Source organism: Pseudophryne corroboree, unplaced genomic scaffold (genome assembly GCF_028390025.1).
Source record: "Pseudophryne corroboree isolate aPseCor3 unplaced genomic scaffold, aPseCor3.hap2 scaffold_687, whole genome shotgun sequence".
In the NCBI taxonomy this organism is placed as follows: Eukaryota; Metazoa; Chordata; class Amphibia; order Anura; family Myobatrachidae; genus Pseudophryne; species Pseudophryne corroboree.
Genome location: NW_026970272.1, coordinates 253,546 through 275,890, shown reverse-complemented (window position 1 = coordinate 275,890; position 22,345 = coordinate 253,546). Strand labels below are relative to the sequence as shown.

The 22,345-nt window shown below is 40.6% G+C and overlaps 1 protein-coding gene across 1 annotated transcript in view; it reads right to left on the bottom strand.

Annotated features, from left to right (window-relative positions):
• Positions 1-1,072: 1,072 nt before the first annotated feature.
• LOC135037934 (unconventional myosin-VIIa-like) overlaps positions 1,073-22,345 on the bottom strand; it is a gene marked incomplete at both ends in the record, with an annotated part of 240,316 nt that continues 219,043 nt past the window's right edge. The window contains 2 exons of the mRNA XM_063954594.1: positions 1,073-1,159; positions 15,258-15,358. Coding sequence (XP_063810664.1) covers positions 1,073-1,159; positions 15,258-15,358 — 188 coding nt within the window. The remainder of the gene's footprint in view (positions 1,160-15,257; positions 15,359-22,345) is intronic.

Here is a 22,345-nt window from a genome sequence, read left to right as displayed (position 1 = left end):
ACTCCGATCACCAGAACGAAGAAAAATCTTCGCTAAGTCGTGAGTAAAATACCAAACTTCTTTGCATATTTACTTGGCGCAGCCGCGGTGCGAACATTGTGCATGCGCAGTTTGAGGAAAATCGCTGCGATGCGAAGAAAAATACAGAGCAAACAACTTGGAATGAGGGCCATAGTTTGCAGACAGTGATGGGGACATTGATGGACATTTACAAAGTTTTGAAAGTACATGCAAACTCCATGATTTTTCCCAAGACAGCTAGAGCCCACACAGCATGGAGAGGCCCTGGAGGCCTGTCGGGGAGTGTGGAGATTATAATGAGGTGATAGGGGCCCTCATACAGTGATTCTTCATCAGTGCAGGAAAATGTTCCAGGGATTGCCCAGGAACCCTAGCAGCACCCATGAGCAGTTCACCACCCAGCTGCAGCAGTACGTGGTGAAGTGGGTGAAGGGATCTAAAACCCTCCACATGACATACACTGATCCGCCTGGTTTGCTGGGAGTTCTATCGTAGGTGCGCCCCAGAGGTGAAGGAGGTGGTGCTAGACCGGGAGCCACCCAGCTTACAGACGGTGTACCAGCTAGGCAACAAATATGTGGCACTACTGCCACATGGGCAGGCGTCCTCAACCAGTAGCCAACCCCAGAAGACTGTACAACCAGGGGGACACCCCTCTATTGTTTACCGCCCCCCCAAACAAGCATCTTCCAGCCCAGGTGATACTGACCAGCCACCACTCCGCCCTTTCCCTGGAGATGCCAGACATCAGTAGTGAGCGGTGACATTCTGTGCTGCCGACACACACAAGAGACATTACTGGTCACAGCGCTGTGCGTGTAGGATATGTGACAGCATGGGGTAATGATACGAGTGCATGGTTACCACCGGCAGCCCCTAATTAATGCACTCATTATCGCCGGCGTTAGAGATTTAATGAATATTGTATATGGGTGCACCTCCAGCAGACAATGAGCAATTGGCCCTTAGTGTCACATTGCCTGCAGATCATATACAGCATATACACCAGCGCTTAGGTCGCCCTCGTTCCCCCCTTATTATATACACATACCAATATTGTCTGGTTATTTGTGAAGATGACATCGTCATGTTCTATTCCTTCTTCCATGTAATGTTTCTGCTCCATCAGGAAAATGTGCTGTAATAAGCAATATATACATTAAGTGACAATTCTTCTTCTATAAACCATAGTGACATCATAATTACTGTGATATAAACACAAAAATGTGCACTACATATAACACGTCCTAATCACCATTATATCCTGATACACAGTAATCACCATTACACCCTGCTACATTCCTAATCACCATTATATCCACAGTGACACATTCCTAATCACCATTATATCCACAGTGACACGTCCTAATCACCATTATATCCTGATACACAGTAATCACCATTACACCCTGCTACATCCTAATCACCATTATATCCTGTTACATCCTAATCACCATTATATCCTGATACATCGTAATCACCATTACATCCTGCTACATTCCTAATCACCATTATATTCAGTTACATCCTAATCCTGATCACCATTATGTCCAGACACATCTTAATCACCATTATATCCACAGTGACAAATCCTAATCACCATTATATCCTAATACATCCTAATCACCGTTATATCCGCAGTGACACATCCTAATCACCATTATATGCACAGTGACACATCCTAATCACCATTATATCATGATACATCCTAATCAAAATTATATCCTGATACATCCTAATCACCATTATATCCTGATACACAGTAATCACCATTATATCCTGATACACAGTAATCACCATTACACCCTGCTACATCCTAATCACCATTATATCCTGATACATAGTAATCACCATTACACCCTGCTACATCCTAATCACCATTATATCCTGATACACAGTAATCACCATTATATCCTGCTACATTCCTAATCACCATTATATCCTGATACACAGTAATCACCATTACATCCTGCTACATTCCTAATCACCATTATATCCTGATACATTCCTAATCACCATTATATCCAGTTACATCCTAATCACCATTATATCCACAGTGACAAATCCTAATCACCATTATATCCTGCTACATCCTAATCACCATTATATCCTGCTACATCCTAATCACCATTATATCCTCATACATCCTAATCACCATTATATCATGATACATCCTAATTACCACTAGATCCTGATACACAGTAATCACCATTACACCCTGCTACATTCCTAATCACCATTATATCCAGTTACATCCTAATCACCATTATATCCAGTTACATCCTAATCACCACTATATCCAGTTACATCCTAATCACCATTATATCCACAGTGACACATCCTAATCACCATTATATCCTGATACACAGTAATCACCATTACACCCTGCTACATTCCTAATCACCATTATATCCAGTTACATCCTAATCACCATTATATCCACAGTGACACATCCTAATCACCATTATATCCTGATACACAGTAATCACCATTACACCATGCTACATTCCTAATCACCATTATATCCAGTTACATCCTAATCACCATTATATCCACAGTGATACATCCTAATCACCATTATATCCACAGTGACACATCCTAATCACCATTATATCCTGCTACATCCTAATCACCATTATATTATGATACATCCTAATCACCATTATATCCTGATACATAGTAATCACCAATGCATCCTGTTACATCCTAATCAACATTATATCCACAGTGACACATCCTAATCACCATTATATCCTGATACATAGTAATCACCAATACATCCTGTTACATCCTAATCACCATTATATCCACAGTGACACATCCTAATCACCATTATATTCTGATACAGCCTAATCACCATTATATCCTGATACACAGTAATCAACATTATATCCTGATACATCCTAATCACCATTATATCCACAGTGACACATCCTAATCACCATTATATTCTGATACAGCCTAATCACCATTATATCCTGATACACAGTAATCACCATTACACCCTGCTACATCCTAATCACCATTATATCCTTATACATCCTAATCACCATTATATCCTGTTACATCCTAATCACCATTATATTCTGATACACAGTAATCACTACTATATCCTGCTACATCCTAATCACCATTATATCCAGATACATCGTAATCACCATTATATACACAGTGACACTTTCTAATCACCATTATATTCTGATACATCCTAATCACCATTATATCCTGATACATCCTAATCACCATTATATCCACAGTGACACGTCCTAATCACCATTATATCCTGATACACAGTAATCACCACTATATCCTGCTACATCCTAATCACCATTATATCCAGTGACACATCTTAATCACCATTATATTCTGATACATCCTAATCACCATTATATTCTGATACATCCTAATCACCATTATATCCTGATACATAGTAATCACCAATACATCCTGCTACATTCCTAATCACCATTATATCCACAGTGACACATCCTAATCACCATTATACCCTGATACATAGTAATCACCAATACATCCTGCTACATTCCTAATCACCATTATATCCACAGTGACACATCCTAATCACCATTATATCCTGATACACAGTAATCACCACTATATCCTGCTACATCCTAATCACCATTATATCCACAGTGACACATCCTAAACACCATTATACCCTGATACATAGTAATCACCAATACATCCTGCTACATTCCTAATCACCATTATATCCACAGTGACACATCTTAATCACCATTATATTCTGATACATCCTAATCACCATTATATTATGATACATCCTAATCACCATTATATCCTGATACATAGTAATCACCAATACATCCTGCTGCATTCCTAATCACCATTATATCCAGTTACATCCTAATCACCACTATATCCACAGTGACAGATCCTAATCACCATTATATCCACAGTGACACATCCTAATCACCATTATATCCTGATACATCCTAATCACCATTATATCCTGACCCATAGTAATCACCATTATATCCACAGTAACACATCCTAATCACCATTATATCCTGATACACAGTAATCACCATTACATCCTGCTACATTCCTAATCACCACTATATCCAGTGACACATCCTAATCACCATTATATCCAGTTACATCCTAATCACCATTATATCCACAGTGACGCATCCTAATCACCATTATATCCTGATACACAGTAATCACCATTACATCCTGCTACATCACCACTATATCCACAGTGACACATCCTAATCACCATTATATCCACAGTGACGCATCCTAATCACCATTATATCCTGATACACAGTAATCACCATTACATCCTGCTACATCACCACTATATCCACAGTGACACATCCTAATCACCATTATATCCACAGTGACACATCCTAATCACCATTATATCCTGATACACAGTAATCACCATTACATCCTGCTACATCACCACTATATCCACAGTGACACATCCTAATCACCATTATATCCACAGTGACGCATCCTAATCACCATTATATCCTGATACACAGTAATCACCATTACATCCTGCTACATCACCACTATATCCACAGTGACACATCCTAAACACCATTATACCCCGATACATAGTAATCACCAATACATCCTGCTACATTCCTAATCACCATTATATCCACAGTGACACATCCTGATCACCATTATATCCACAGTAACACATCCTAATCACCATTATATCCTGATACACAGTAATCACCATTACATCCTGCTACATCACCACTATATCCACAGTGACACATCCTAATCACCATTATATCCACAGTGACACATCCTAAACACCATTATACCCTGATACATAGTAATCACCAATACATCCTGCTACATTCCTAATCACCATTATATCCACAGTGACACATCCTGATCACCATTATATCCACAGTGACACATCCTAATCACCATTATATCCTGATACATCCTAATCACCATTATATCCTGATATATCCTAATCACCATTATATCCTGACCCATAGTAATCACCATTATATCCACAGTAACACATCCTAATCACCATTATATCCTGATACACAGTAATCACCAATACATCCTGCTACATTCCTAATCACCACTATATCCAGTGACACATCCTAATCACCATTATATCCACAGTGACGCATCCTAATCACCATTATATCCAGATACATCGTAATCACCATTATATCCTTAGTGACACATCCTAATCACCATTATATCCAGATACATAGTAATCACCATTATATCCTGATACACAGTAATCACCATTACATCCTGCTACATCACCACTATATCCACAGTGACACATCCTAATCACCATTATATCCACAGTGACGCATCCTAATCACCATTATATCCTGATACACAGTAATCACCATTACATCCTGCTACATCACCACTATATCCACAGTGACACATCCTAAACACCATTATACCCCGATACATAGTAATCACCAATACATCCTGCTACATTCCTAATCACCATTATATCCACAGTGACACATCCTGATCACCATTATATCCACAGTAACACATCCTAATCACCATTATATCCTGATACACAGTAATCACCATTACATCCTGCTACATCACCACTATATCCACAGTGACACATCCTAATCACCATTATATCCACAGTGACACATCCTAAACACCATTATACCCTGATACATAGTAATCACCAATACATCCTGCTACATTCCTAATCACCATTATATCCACAGTGACACATCCTGATCACCATTATATCCACAGTGACACATCCTAATCACCATTATATCCTGATACATCCTAATCACCATTATATCCTGATATATCCTAATCACCATTATATCCTGACCCATAGTAATCACCATTATATCCACAGTAACACATCCTAATCACCATTATATCCTGATACACAGTAATCACCAATACATCCTGCTACATTCCTAATCACCACTATATCCAGTGACACATCCTAATCACCATTATATCCACAGTGACGCATCCTAATCACCATTATATCCAGATACATCGTAATCACCAATATATCCTTAGTGACACATCCTAATCACCATTATATCCAGATACATAGTAATCACCATTATATCCTGATACACAGTAATCACCATTACATCCTGCTACATTCCTAATCACCATTATTTCCAGATACATCCTAATCACCATTATATCCATACATTCCTAATCACCATTATATCCTGCTACATTCCTTATCACCATTATATCCACAGTGACACATCCTTATCACCATTATATCCTGATACATCCTAATCACCATTATATCCTGATACATAGTAATCACCATTACATCCTGCTACATTCCTAATCACCATTATATCCTGATATATTCCTAATAACCATTATATCCTGACACATAGTAATCGCCAATACATTCTGCTACATTCCTAATCACCACTATATCCACAGTGACATCCTAATCACCATTATATCCTGATATATTCCTAATAACCATTATATACTGATACATAGTAATCACCAATACTTCCTGCTACATTCCTTATCACCACTATATCCAGTTACATCCTAATCACCATTATATCCACAGTGACACATCCTAATCACCATTATATCCTGATCCATAGTAATCACCATTATACCCAAAGTGACACATCCTAATCACCATGATATCCACAGTGACACATCCTAATCACAATTATATCCAGTGACACATCCTAATCACCATTATATCCTGATACATTGTAATCACCATTACATCCTGCTACATTCCTAATCACCACTATATACAGTTACATCCTAATCACCATTATAACCACAGTGACACATCCTAATCACCATTATATCATGATACATAGTAATCACCAATACATCCTGCTACCTTCCTAATCACCATTATATTCAGTTACATCCTAATCACCATTATATCCACAGTGACACATCCTAATCACCATTATATCCAGTGACACATCCTAATCACCATTATATCCTGATACACAGTAATCACCATTACATCCTGCTACATTCCTAATCACCATTATATCCATACATCCTAATCACCATTATATCCATACATTCCTAATCACCATTATATCCTGCTACATTCCTAATCACCATTATATCCACAGTGACACATCCTAATCACCATTATATCCTGATACATCCTAATCACCATTATATCCTGATACATAGTAATCACCACTACATCCTGCTACATTCCTAATCACCATTATGTCCTGATATATTCCTAATCACCATTATATCCTGATACATAGTAATCACCAGTACATTCTGCTACATTCCTAATCACCACTATATCCACAGTGACACATCCTAATCACCATTATATCCTGATACATAGTAATCACCAATACATCCTGCTACATTCCTAATCACCACTATATCCAGTTACATCCTAATCACCATTATATCAACAGTGACACATCCTAATCACCATTATATCCTGATACATAGTAATCACCATTATATCCTGATACATCCTAATCACCATTATATCCTGATACATAGTAATCACCATTACATCCTGCTACATTCCTAATCACCATTATATTCACAGTGACACATCCTAATCATCATTATATCCTGATACATAGTAATCACCAATACATCCTGCTACATTCCTAATCACCATTATATCCAGTTACATCCTAATCACAATTATATCCAGTTACATCCTATTCACCATTATATCCACATTGACACATCCTAATCACCATTATATTTATTATTATTATCCTTTATTTATATGGCGCCACAAGGGTTCCGCAGCGCCCAATTACAGAGTACATAAACAAATAATCAACCAGGAAAACAGCAACTTACAGTTGACTACAATATAGGACAAGTACAGGGTAAATAAACATAGCTACATCAGCAGATGACACTGGAATAAGTATCAGGTGGCAGAAGACTGCTGGATTTGGTGCAGCTGAAGATTATTAAAGTAAGAAAAGGGTAAGCACATGAGGGAAGAGGGCCCTGCTCGTGAGAGCTTACATTCTAAAGGGGAGGGGTAGACAGACAGGGGTGAGACAGATGGGGTACATAGAGAGCGTGGAACAGAGGTTTAGGATGAGATTTGGCTGGGTTTGGTGAAGAAGTGGGTCTTGAGAGCCCATTTGAAGTTTTGTAGAGAGGTGGAGAGTCTGAGGGGGAGAGGTAGGGAATTCCAGAGAAGTGGTGCAGCACGTGAAAAATCTTGGAGGTAGGAGTGGGAGGAAGTAATCCGTAGGCAGGAGAGTTGGCGAGCATTAGCAGAGCGAAGAGGACGGGTGGGAGTGTAAAGCGAGATAAGATCAGAGATGTAGATGGGAGAGGAGTGGGTGAGGGCTTTGTAAGCAAGTGTGAGAAGCTTGAAATGGATTCTGAAAGGGAAGGGGAGCCAGTGAAGGTCTAGTAAGAGAGGAGAGGTAGACGTAGTGCGTTTGGTGAGGAAGATGAGCCGGGCAGCAGCATTGAGGATAGATTGGAGTGGAGAGAGGTATTTGTCAGGAATGCCAGTCAGGAGGAGATTACAGTAGTCCAGTCTGGAGATGACCAGTGAGTGGATAAGAGTCTTAGTAGCATCCTGGGTCAGAAAAGGTCTGATCCTGGAAATATTTTTTAGATGAAAACGGCAGGTTTGTGAGAGGTGCTGAATGTGTGGTTTGAAGGAGAGGGAGAAGTCAAGGATTACTCCAAGACAGCGCACTTGGGGGGTAGAGGAGATAGTAGTGCCATCAATGGATAATGAGATTGTAGGAGGTGAGGTTATGCGGGAGGGAGGGAAGATGATCAGCTCGGTCTTAGACATGTTAAGTTTAAGAAAGCGCTGGGACATCCAGGAAGAGATAGCAGAGAGACAGTTGGAGATACGAGTGAGGAGAGCAGGGGAGAGGTCTAGAGAGGAAAGGTAGATTTGAGTGTCATCAGCATAGAGATGATATTGGAAACCAAAAGAACTAATGAGCTTACCTAGTGAGGACGTATAGAGAGAGAAGAGAAGAGGACCAAGGACAGAACCTTGGGGTACCCCTACAGTTAGTGGAAGTGCGGGGGAGGTGGAGTCATGAGAGGAGACAGAGAAAGAACGTTCAGAAAGGTAGGACGACAACCAAGAGAGGGCAGTATCACGCAGACCAATGGAGTGAAGGATTTGCAGTAGGAGAGGATGGTCCACAGTGTCAAAAGCAGCAGAGAGATCAAGTAGAATAAGTAGAGAGTAGTGTCCCTTAGATTTAGCAGCATGGAGGTCATTGCATACTTTTGTAAGGGCAGTTTCAGTGGAGTGGAGAGGACGGAAGCCAGATTGGAATGGGTCAAGCAGTGAGTGTGAGGAAAGAAAGGAAGTAAGGCGGTTGTAGACAATACGCTCAAGGAGTTTGGAGGCAAAAGGGAGGAGAGAGATGGGTCGGTAGTTGGAGAGAGTGTTTGGATCAAGGGTAGGTTTTTTAAGAATAGGAGAGATGAGTGCATGCTTGAAGGCAGAGGGGACAGTGCGTGATGAGAGGGAGAGATTGAGAAGGTGATAAAGATGGGAACAAGCAGAAGAAGAGAGGTAGCGGAGGAGGCGGGAGGGGATAGGGTCAAGTGGGGAGGTGGTGAGGGGACAGGAACGAATGAGGGCCATGACTTCCTCTCCAGATGCATGGGAGAAAGATGACAGAGTTGGTGCGAGGGATGGGGAGGGTTGGTAAGGGATGGGAGAAGGCTGGTTACTGATGGTCTGGTGTGATGTGATGTCCTGACGTATGGAGTCAATTTTGTATGTGAAGTAAGTGGCAAATTCAAGAGCAGAGAGTGAGGAAGGGAGACGAGGTGGAGTTGGGCAGAGGAGTGAGTTGAGAGTGGCAAAGAGGCGCCGGGGGTTGGAAGACTGGGAGGAGATGAGGTTCTTGAAGTATGACTGTTTAGCAAGAGAAAGGGCAGCACTGAAGGATGAGAGCATAAGTTTGAAATGGAGGAAGTCTGCCTTAGAGCGTGATTTCCTCCAGTGTCGCTCAGCAGTACGTGAGCATTTTTGCAGATATCTGGTGCATTTGGTGTGCCAGGGTTGAGGTGTTAATTTGCGAGGGTGAATAGTGGTAGGTGGAGCAACAGAGTCAAGAGCAGAAGTAAGGGATGCGTTGTATGTGGAAGTGGCTTGTTCAGGGCATGAGAGAGAGAGAATAGGAGAGAGAAGTGAGTCAAACAGGGAGGAAAGGAATGTGGTGTCAATACATATCCAGATATATTGTAATCACCATTATATCCACAGTGACACATCCTAATCACCATTATATCCTGATAAATTCCTAATCACCATTATATCCAGATACATCGTAATCACCATTATATCCTGTGACACATCCTAATCACCATTATATCCTGATACACGGTAATCACCATTACATCCTGCTACATTCCTAATCACCATTATATCCATACATCCTAATCACCATTATATCCTGCTACATTCCTAATCACCATTATATCCAGATACATCGTAATCACCATTATATCCTGTGACACATCCTAATCACCATTATATCCTGATACACGGTAATCACCATTACATCCTGCTACATTCCTAATCACCATTATATCCATACATCCTAATCACCATTATATCCTGATAAATTCCTAATCACCATTATATCCAGATACATCGTAATCACCATTATATCCTGTGACACATCCTAATCACCATTATATCCTGATACACGGTAATCACCATTACATCCTGCTACATTCCTAATCACCATTATATCCATACATCCTAATCACCATTATATCCTGCTACATTCCTAATCACCATTATATCCAGATACATCGTAATCACCATTATATCCTGTGACACATCCTAATCACCATTATATCCTGATACATGGTAATCACCATTACATCCTGCTACATTCCTAATCACCATTATATCCACACATCCTAATCACCATTATATCCTGCTACATTCCTAATCACCATTATATCCTGCTACATTCCTAATCACCATTATATCCACAGTGACACATCCTAATCACCATTATATCCTGACATATCCTAATAACCATTATATCCAGATACATCGTAATCACCATTATATCCACAGTGACAAATCCTAATCACCATTATATCCTGATAAATCCTAATCACCATTATATGCACAGTGACACATCCTAATCACCATCATATCCACAGTGACACATCCTAATCACCTTTATATCCACAGTGACACATCCTAATAACCATTATACCCACATCCTAATCCTGATCACCATTATGTCCAAACACATCTTAATCACCATTACATCCTGATACATAGTAATCACCATTATATCCTGATTCATAGTAATCACCATAACATCCTGCTACATAGTAATCACCATTACATCCCGCTACATTCCTAATCGCCATTATATCCAGTTACATCCTAATCACCATTATATCCAGACACATCGTAATCACCATTATATCCACAGTGACACATCCTAATCGCCATTATATCCAGATACATCGTAATCACCATTATATCTACAGTGACACATCCTAATCACCATTATATCCTGATACATAGTAATCACCAATACATCCTGCTACATTCCTAATCACCACTATATCCAGTTACATCCTAATCACCATTATATCCACAGTGACACATCCTAATCACCATTATATCCTGTTACATAGTAATCACCAATACATCCTGCTACATTCCAAATCACCACTATATCCAGTTACATCCTAATCACCATTATATCCTGATACATCGTAATCACCATTACATCCTGCTACATTCCTAATCACCATTATATTCAGTTACATCCTAATCTTGATCACCATTATGTCCAGACACATCTTAATCACCATTATATCCACAGTGACAAATCCTAATCACCATTATATCCTGATACATCCTAATCACCATTATATCCACAGTGACACATCCTAATCACCATTATATGCACAGTGACAAATCCTAATCACCATTATATCCAGATACATCGTAATCACCATTATATCCACAGTGACACATCCTAATCACCATTATATCCACAGTGACGCATCCTAATCACCATTATATCCAGATACATCGTAATCACCATTACATCCTGCTACATTCCTAATCACCATTATATCCAGTTACAGCCTAATCCTGATCACCATTATGTCCAGACACATCTTAATCACCATTATATCCACAGTGACAAATCCTAATCACCATTATATCCTGATACATCCTAATCACCATTATATCCACAGTGACACATCCTAATCACCATTATATGCACAGTGACACATCCTAATCACCATTATATCCTGATACATCCCAATCACCATTATATCCACAGTGACACATCCTAATCACCATTATATGCACAGTGACACAACCTAATCACCATTATATCCACAGTGACAAATCATAACCACCATTATATCCTGATACATCGTAATCACCATTATATCCACAGTGACACATCCTAATCACCTTTATATCCACAGGGACACATCCTAATCACCATTATAGCCACAGTGACACATTCTAATCACCATTATACCCACAGTGACAAATCCTAATCACCATTATACCCACAGTGACAAATCCTAATCACCATTATATCCTGATACATCCTAATCACCATTTATATTCACAGTGACACACCCTAATCACCATTATATGCACAGTGACACATCCTAATCACCATTATATGCACAGTGACACATCCTAATCACCATTATATACACAGTGACAAATCCTAATCACCATTATATCCTGATACATCGTAATCACCTTTATATCCACAGTGACACATCCTAATCACCATTATATCCACAGTGACACATCCTAATCACCTTTATATCCACAGTGACACATCCTAATCACCATTATATCCTGATACATAGTAATCACCAATACATCCTGCTACATTCCAAATCACCACTATATCCAGTTACATCCTAATCACCATTATATCCTGATACATCGTAATCACCATTACATCCTGCTACATTCCTAATCACCATTATATTCAGTTACATCCTAATCCTGATCACCATTATGTCCAGACACATCTTAATCACCATTATATCCACAGTGACAAATCCTAATCACCATTATATGCACAGTGACACATCCTAATCACCATTATATCCACAGTGACACATCCTAATCACCATTATATCCAGATACATCGTAATCACCATTACATCCTGCTACATTCCTAATCACCATTATATCCAGTTACAGCCTAATCCTGATCACCATGATGTCCAGACACATCTTAATCACCATTATATCCACAGTGACACATCCTAATCACCATTATATCCACAGTGACAAATCCTAATCACCATTATATCCACAGTGACAAATCCTAATCACCATTATATCCTGATACATCGTAATCACCAATACATCCTGCTACATTCCAAATCACCACTATATCCAGTTACATCCTAATCACCATTATATCCTGATACATCGTAATCACCATTACATCCTGCTACATTCCTAATCACCATTATATTCAGTTACATCCTAATCCTGATCACCATTATGTCCAGACACATCTTAATCACCATTATATCCACAGTGACAAATCCTAATCACCATTATATGCACAGTGACACATCCTAATCACCATTATATCCACAGTGACACATCCTAATCACCATTATATCCAGATACATCGTAATCACCATTACATCCTGCTACATTCCTAATCACCATTATATCCAGTTACAGCCTAATCCTGATCACCATGATGTCCAGACACATCTTAATCACCATTATATCCACAGTGACACATCCTAATCACCATTATATCCACAGTGACAAATCCTAATCACCATTATATCCACAGTGACAAATCCTAATCACCATTATATCCTGATACATCGTAATCACCAATACATCCTGCTACATTCCAAATCACCACTATATCCAGTTACATCCTAATCACCATTATATCCTGATACATCGTAATCACCATTACATCCTGCTTCATTCCTAATCACCATTATATTCAGTTACATCCTAATCCTGATCACCATTATGTCCAGACACATCTTAATCACCATTATATCCACAGTGACAAATCCTAATCACCATTATATGCACAGTGACACATCCTAATCACCATTATATCCACAGTGACACATCCTAATCACCATTATATCCACAGTGACACATCCTAATCACCATTATATTCAGATACATCGTAATCACCATTACATCCTGCTACATTCCTAATCACCATTATATCCAGTTACAGCCTAATCCTGATCACCATGATGTCCAGACACATCTTAATCACCATTATATCCACAGTGACACATCCTAATCACCATTATATCCACAGTGACACATCCTAATCACCATTATATCCACAGTGACACATCCTAATCACCATTATATCCACAGTGACACATCCTAATCACCATTATATCCACGGTGACATATTCTAATCACCATTATACCCACAGTGAAACATCCTAATCACCATTGTTTTCTGATACATAGTAATCACCATTACATCCTGCTACATTCCTAATCAACGAAGACCTCTGGATTTCTATTATATGTAGGTTTTAAAGTCATGTTACCCATATAGTTTGGTGTGCTGGGGGACACCAGGGGTTAATCCCCATCCTGTCTCTTGCTTAGAATTACCCCTCCCTTTCAAGCACCTGAAGTATATTGTCAAATTGATATGAGCAACTTGCATTCTGTTTTACATTCCTAATCACCATTATATCCACAGTGACACATCCTAATCACCATTATATCCTGATCCATAGTAATCACCATTATATCCTGATACATAGTAATCACCATTATATCCTGATACATAGTAATCACCATTATATCCTGATACATCCTATTCACCATTATATCCTGATACATAGTAATCACCATTATATCCTGATACATAGTAATCACCATTATATCCTGATACATAGTAATCACCATTATATCCTGATACATAGTAATCACCATTATATCCTGATACATCCTATTCACCATTATATCCTGATACATCCTATTCACCATTATATCCTGATACATCCTAATCAACAATATATCCAGATACACCCTAATCAATATTATATCTACACTGAGACATTATAACCAAAATTACATCCACAGCATGACAATATCATCACCGTTACACCCAGAGAGAAACACCGTAATCACCATTATATCCACAGTGGGACATCATAATCATCATTATCACAATTTTTATCCACACTTTATCTGATATCATTCTTGCACTTACATGGTTGAAAAAATGTTGTAGTTGCTCATTTGCCAGATTTATACAAAGTTGTTCAAAGTGATTCACAGCGAAGTTTTCAAAGCCAAAGATATCCAATATACCTGAAAGAAAAGTCATACACTACTGGTTTATATAACGGCGTTTAATTCTCACTCCTATATGGTGGGAGTCATGTGCTACTAGGAAGCCTACTGACATATTTTATATATATATAGATATATATATATATAGATATATATACACACACTGTATTGCACTGTATTGTACATATGCAAAATACAATAAATAAACATATGCAATATGGACAAAAGTATTCAGATGCCTGACCAATGCACAAACAGGGGCTGTGATGATGCTGTATTCAAATACTTTAATATGGAGTAGGACCCCCCTTTAACAGCTTCCAAATTACACTGCAATTTAGATTTCAGTTTGAACACACCGCACCCAAATCTAACTCCCTCTGCACGCTACATCTGCACCACCTGCACTGCACATGTTACATCTGCCCCACCTGCACTGCACATGTTACATCTGCCCCACCTGCACTGCACACGCTACATCTGCCCCACCTGCACTGCACACATTACATCTGCCCCACCTGCACTGCACACGTTACATCTGCCCCACCTGCACTGCACACGCTACATCTGCCCCACCTGCACTGCACACGCTACATCTGCCCCACCTGCACTGCACACGCTACATCTGCCCCACCTGCACTGCACACGCTACATCTGCCCCACCTGCACTGCACACGCTACATCTGCCCCACCTGCACTGCACACGCTACATCTGCCCCACCTGCTCTGCACACGCTACATCTGCCCCACCTGCACTGCATATGTTGGAGGGGGCAGCAGTGCTGGGGGGGGGGGGGGTGGTTACAGGGTTGGAGGACTTTTTAAACTAGGAGCCTGGAGGGAGGGTTTAGCTAGAAACAATGGGTCATGCAGTGAGAATAGTATGGATGGAGGTAGTGAACTGAGAGAAGGGGGAGAAGGGGGAAGGGTAAGAGCAGCCGGCAAGGGCCCTAACATGGGTACTATTAAGGGTTTTACCAAGGATGTTGCTAAAACACTAAGAAATTACAATTATGGGTCATCGTTACTGCATATAGAAAATGATGTCCCTTACACAAGGGGAAATACTTATCATAACTATGTATGTAAACGCTAGAAGCCTTACAGGAAAAGAAGGGGAAACTAGAAATACTTGCTGCAATCAAACAGTATGATATTATAGGCATTACTGAAACTTGGTGGGATGAATCTCACGATTGGACAGTCAATCTAGAGGGCTACACGCTGTACAGGAGAGACAGACTAAATAAATGGGGCGGGGGGGTTGTCTTTACGTAAAGCAGTTTTTAAAACCTGTTATACGTGAAGATATTAATGAGGGGACTTCAAATAATGTTGAGACGTTGTGGGTAGGAACTGCATGTGGGGAAAAGGGAACAATAAAGATAGTATTGGGACTATGCTACAAGCCGCCTGGTATTACTGTGTCTGACGAGGAATTGTTGCTGAAGCAAATTGAAAAATCAGCAGGAGTAGGAGACGTAATAGTGATGAAAGATTTCAACTATCCAGAGATAAATTGGACAATTGATTCATGTGATACTGCTAGGGGTAATATTTTTCTCAACACAGTAAATGATAACTACTTACTTCAACTAATTGAGGAACCAACTAGGTACAATGCAATCTTAAGGGCCCTATAGACTCGGCAACTAGCCGCCGAGCTGCAGACGGCCTGCAGGTATGAACGAGCAGGCACCAACAATTAACGAGCGCGGGGCCGCACATCATTAATCATTGGTGCCTGCACACTGAAAGATATGAATGAGAACGTTCATATCATTCAGTTTTATCTTCAAGTGTGTAGGGCCCATTAGACCTGGTATTAACAAACAATGGGGAATTGGTATCAGGTATTACAGTAGGGGAGCCCATAGGAAACATTGACCACAATATGATCACATTCAATATCAGTGTTCATAAGCAGTCCTATATAGGCTCAACTAGGACTTTCAACTTTAGCAAAGCCAACTTTAACATGATGAGGGGGACATTGAATGGGAAATTTAGTTTCAAGGAAAAAATACTACGGAGAAATGGGAGGTGTTAAAATCACTGCTGGATGACATTACTCGTAAATATTATTCCCATGAGCAGCAAACGAAGGACTAAAAATTCCAAACCAATGTGGCTTAATAATAAGATTAAGGAACTAATAGGCAAAAAAAGGCGAGCTTTCAAAAAATACAAATCAGACGGGAAGGCGGAGTCTTTCCAGCACTATAAGGCTTGTAACAAAATATGCAACAAAGAAATAAGAGCGGCTAAAGTAGAAACTGAAAAATGAGTAGCCAAGGAAAGTAAATCAAACCCCAAATTTTTTTAAAATATATCAACGGCAAAAGATTAAAGAAGGAGAGTATAGGCCCATTAAAGGACAGGCTGGGAGCCTTAATCAAAAACGATAATGACATTGCGGATAAATGAAATTAGTTTTTTTCATCGGTATTCAGAAGAGAGGACCAGATGCATGAAGTAACACCCAACCTCAATAAGGATAAAGTCCCACTGCTAAGTGCTTATTTAAGTGGGCAGGAAGTCTGTGGCCGATTAAAGAAAACTAAGATAAATAAGTCACGTGGTCCCGATGGAATTCACCCGAGGGTTCTCATGGAGCTTCACTCCGAACTAGCAAGACCACTATTTACGATCTTCAATGACTCACTTACATCAGGCATGGTTCCCAAAGACTGGCGTATAGCGGAGGTAGTGCCGATATATTAAAAGCTGAACCAGGTAATTATAGACCAGTTAGTCTTACGTCTATAGTGGGGTACACTACTGGAAAGTATTCTAAGGGATTGTATACAGAAGTTCCTTGAAACCAATAAGGTTATTGACAAGAACCAAAATAGATTTGTGAAGCACAAATCATGTCAAACAAACTTACTAGGCTTTTATGAAACAGTTAGTATGAACCTTGATCAGGGTAAGGAGGGGGATGTAATCTTTTTGGACTTTGCTAAAGCCTTCAACACAGTACCACACAGGCGACTTATCTATAAGTTACAAGAACTGGGGCTGGGAAGCACAATATGCATTTGGGTCAGTAATTGGTTGGATAATAGGGAGCAGCGCATAATGGTAAATGGAACTTTTTCAAATTGGTCAAAAGTGCTAAGTGGTGTGCCACAAGGGTCTGTACTTGGACCACTATTGTTCAACATTTTCATTAACGATCTTGAAGAAGGTCTAGAGAGCATGGTGTCAATTTTTGCAGACGATACCAAACTATGTAAGGTTATAAATTCGGAGGGAGACGCTGAGTCTCTCCAGAACGACTTAGCTAAACTGAAATCATGGGCAGCAAAATGGAGAATGAGATTCAATACAGACAAGTGTAAGGTAATGCACTGTGGTAGTAAGACCAAAAATAACACCTACCTACAAAATGGGGTAAAATTAGGGGATTCTGTACTGGAAAAGACTTAGGGGTTCACATAGATAGCAAACTAAGCATCAGTACCCAAAGTAGGATTGCAGCAAAGGCGGCTAATAAGATATTAGCATGCATAAAATGAGGTATTGATGGTAGGGACGAGAGTATTATACTCCCGTTATATATAAATCACTAGTAAGGCCACATCTTGAATACTGTGTACAATTCTGGGCACCATATTACAAAAAGGATATCCTGGAGCTTGAAAAGGTTCAGAGGAGGGCGCCCAAACTAATTAGAGGATTGGAGACGCTGGAATACGAGGAAAGGCTTGCAAGACTAGGCATGTTTACATTGGAAAAGAGGAGGCTAAGGGTGTATACACACGGTGAGATTCGGACTTATCCGATTCTCACTGTGCGACGGGGGGCTGGGTCGGCACTTAGCCAGTATCGCAAGCACATAATGAGTGTGCTTGCGATCCTGGTACTGTGCGATTTTGGCTAAGTGTCAATCCTGACTATCTCTTCTATAGACTTGCCTGCACAGCCTATTTTTACTGCCGATGCCGACCACGCGGGGCCGCGCATCGGCATCAGATCGGGATCGCAAGGTGACTGTGACCTTGCGATCTGCACTATCATTTCTTCCGATTCTGACTATATAGTCAGAATCGGAAGAAAAGATCTCACCGTGTGTACACACCCTAAGAGGGGACATGATCAACATCTACAAATATATAAGGGGTCAATACACAGAGCTTGGGAGGGACCTGTTTTCTATAAGATCAGCACAGAGGACACGTGGTCACTTGCTCATGTTAGAGGAGAGGAGATTCCGCACATTGAGGCAAAAAGGTTTTTTCACAGTAAGGGCGATACGTGTGTGGAATTCCCTGCCCGAGGGAGTAGTAACTGCGGACTCGGGGGAGTTCTGAGTTGTACGCAGCAGGAACTTTGTTAGCAATTGGGCAAAACCATGTGCAGTGCAGGGGGGGGCAGATATAACATGTGCAGAGAGAGTTAGATTTGGGTGGGTTATTTTGTTTCTGTGCAGGGTAAATACTGGCTGCTTTATTTTTACACTGCAAATTAGATTGCAGATTCAACTCACCACACCCAAATCTAACTCTCTCTGCACATGTTACATCTGCCCCACCTGCGCTGCACGTTACATCTTCCCCCACCTGCGCTGCACATGTTACACCTGCGCTGCACATGTTACATCTTCCCCCACCTGCGCTGCACATGTTACACCTGCTCTGCACATGTTACATCTGCCCCACCTGCGCTGCACATGGTTTTGCCCATTAGTGTGCTCCTTCTATTTGCTAATATTTCTAAATAACCCCCTATGCCTGGAATCAGCGGAGCGTTGGCGACTTTTACACACCATGTGCCTTAGCAGTCGCTGACCCGCTCTGTGATTTACGTGGTCTTCCGCTCCGTGGCCGAGTTGCTGATGTTTCTAAACACTTCTACTTTTTAATAATATCACAGGTGACCGGGAGATATCCAGTCGGGGTGAAAGTTCACGACCAGAGGCGGCGTCCTATCACAGCACCGCGCTATCACTGAGCTCCTCACAACGACACAGTGGCCCTCATTCCGAGTTGTTCGCTCGTTGCCGATTTTCGCTATATTGCGATTAGTCGCTTACTGCGCATGCGCTTAGTTATTTTACACAAAAGTTATGTATTTTACTCACGGCATAACAAGGATTTTTCATCGTTCTGGTGATCGTAATGTGATTGACAGGAAGTGGGTGTTTCTGGGCGGAAACTTGCAGTTTTCTGGGCGTGTGCGAAAAAACGCTGGCGTTTCTGGGAAAAACGTGGGAATGTCTGGAGAAACGGGGGAGTGTCTGGGCGAACACTGGGTGTGTTTGTGACGTCAAACCAGGAACGAAACTGACTGAACTGATCGCAGTGTAGGAGTAAGTCTGGAGCTACTCAGAAACTGCTAAGAATTTTCTATTCGCAATTCTGCTAATCTTTCGTTCGCCATACTGCTAAGCTAAGATTCACTCCCAGAGGGCGGCGGCTTAGTGTGTGCAATGCTGCTAAAATCAGCTAACGAGCGAACTACGCGAAATGAGGGCCATTGTGTAGCAGAAATGTATGCACATGGACACGGCCTGGCTAGGTGCTTGATGTTATACACCTGTGGCAAAGGGGCTGATTGAAACACCTGAATTCAGTAATTAACAGGTGTGGTGTTGGAGGTAAACCTCCTTTAGCCTCAGCCTTCTCTGAGAGGACTCCAACAACAGCCTGTCTTTTGTATTCAGAATCATCTATGAACAAAAGTATTATAAATGCCGTGCAGCTAGCTGGAGAAATCAAATGATCACACTATACACATGGTGTAGTCAATAGAGTTCTGGTTTAATGTTCTTACATACATATATTTATACTGGTTTGAAAAGGCACAGAGGAGTTTACAGTTTAACCTCAGAGTTGTGTCCTCTTCCTGATAACGCCTGCTTGTTTCCTTTTCTTTCTCCATTTCTCAGAAGCTTTGCCACAAGTTCTTCTTTTTGTTTCCTTTCAGCCAACTGTATTTTTCCTTCTCCCAGGCATATTTAAACATCTCATATCTTAATACTAAAGTAAGCTTATAATCTATTGTATATAACAAAATGGAGTGACATTGGCTTTATTGCAGAATCATACTAATGCTTGCCCATCTACCTTCCTCAGTGGCCGAATACTTTTGTCCATATAATAGTACAGTGTAAGTATATTGTTCATATAAAACCCTCGTGTGGATTGTAGCATGAGGTGAAGTATAACTGAAATGAATGAAATGTAAAATAGTACATTAAAAATAAAGCACAACCCATATTACGCCACTTATCGGATGTTTATAAAGGCCATTGCACTTAGGCTTCCCTCAGTAATAATAAGGCAGATTGCATGTAACGCTAATAATAGACACTGCCTGAGAAATAAGAGCCTGTGTTCTGCTCAGGGACCTGCTTCCGGCATAATATCCCAATGTTATCCTGTGGATAACCTGTGGACCCTGGCTGAGAAATAAGAGCCTGTGTTCTGCTCAGGGATCTGCTCCTCCTGCTTGTGGCATAATATCCCAATGTTATCCTGTGGATAACCTGTGGACCCTGGCTGAGAAATTAGAGCCTGTGTTCTGCTCAGGGACCTGCTTCCTCCTGCTTGTGGCATAATATCACAATGTTATCCTGTGGATAACCTGTGGACCCTGGCTGAGAAATTAGAGCCTGTGTTCTGCTCAGGGATCTGTTCCTCCTGCTTGCGGCATAATATCCCAATGTTATCCTGTGGACCCTGGCTGAGAAATGAGAGCCTGTGTTCTGCTCAGGGATCTGTTCCTCCTGCTTGCGGCATAATATCCCAATGTTATCCTGTGGACACTGGCTGAGAAATGAGAGCCTGTGTTCTGCTCAGGGATCTGTTCCTCCTGCTTGCGGCATAATATCCCAATGTTATCCTGTGGACCCTGGCTGAGAAATGAGAGCCTGTGTTCTGCTCAGGGATCTGTTCCTCCTGCTTGTGGCATAATATCACAATGTTATCCTGTGGATAACCTGTGGACCCTGGCTGAGAAATTAGAGCCTGTGTTCTGCTCAGGGACCTGCTTCCTCCT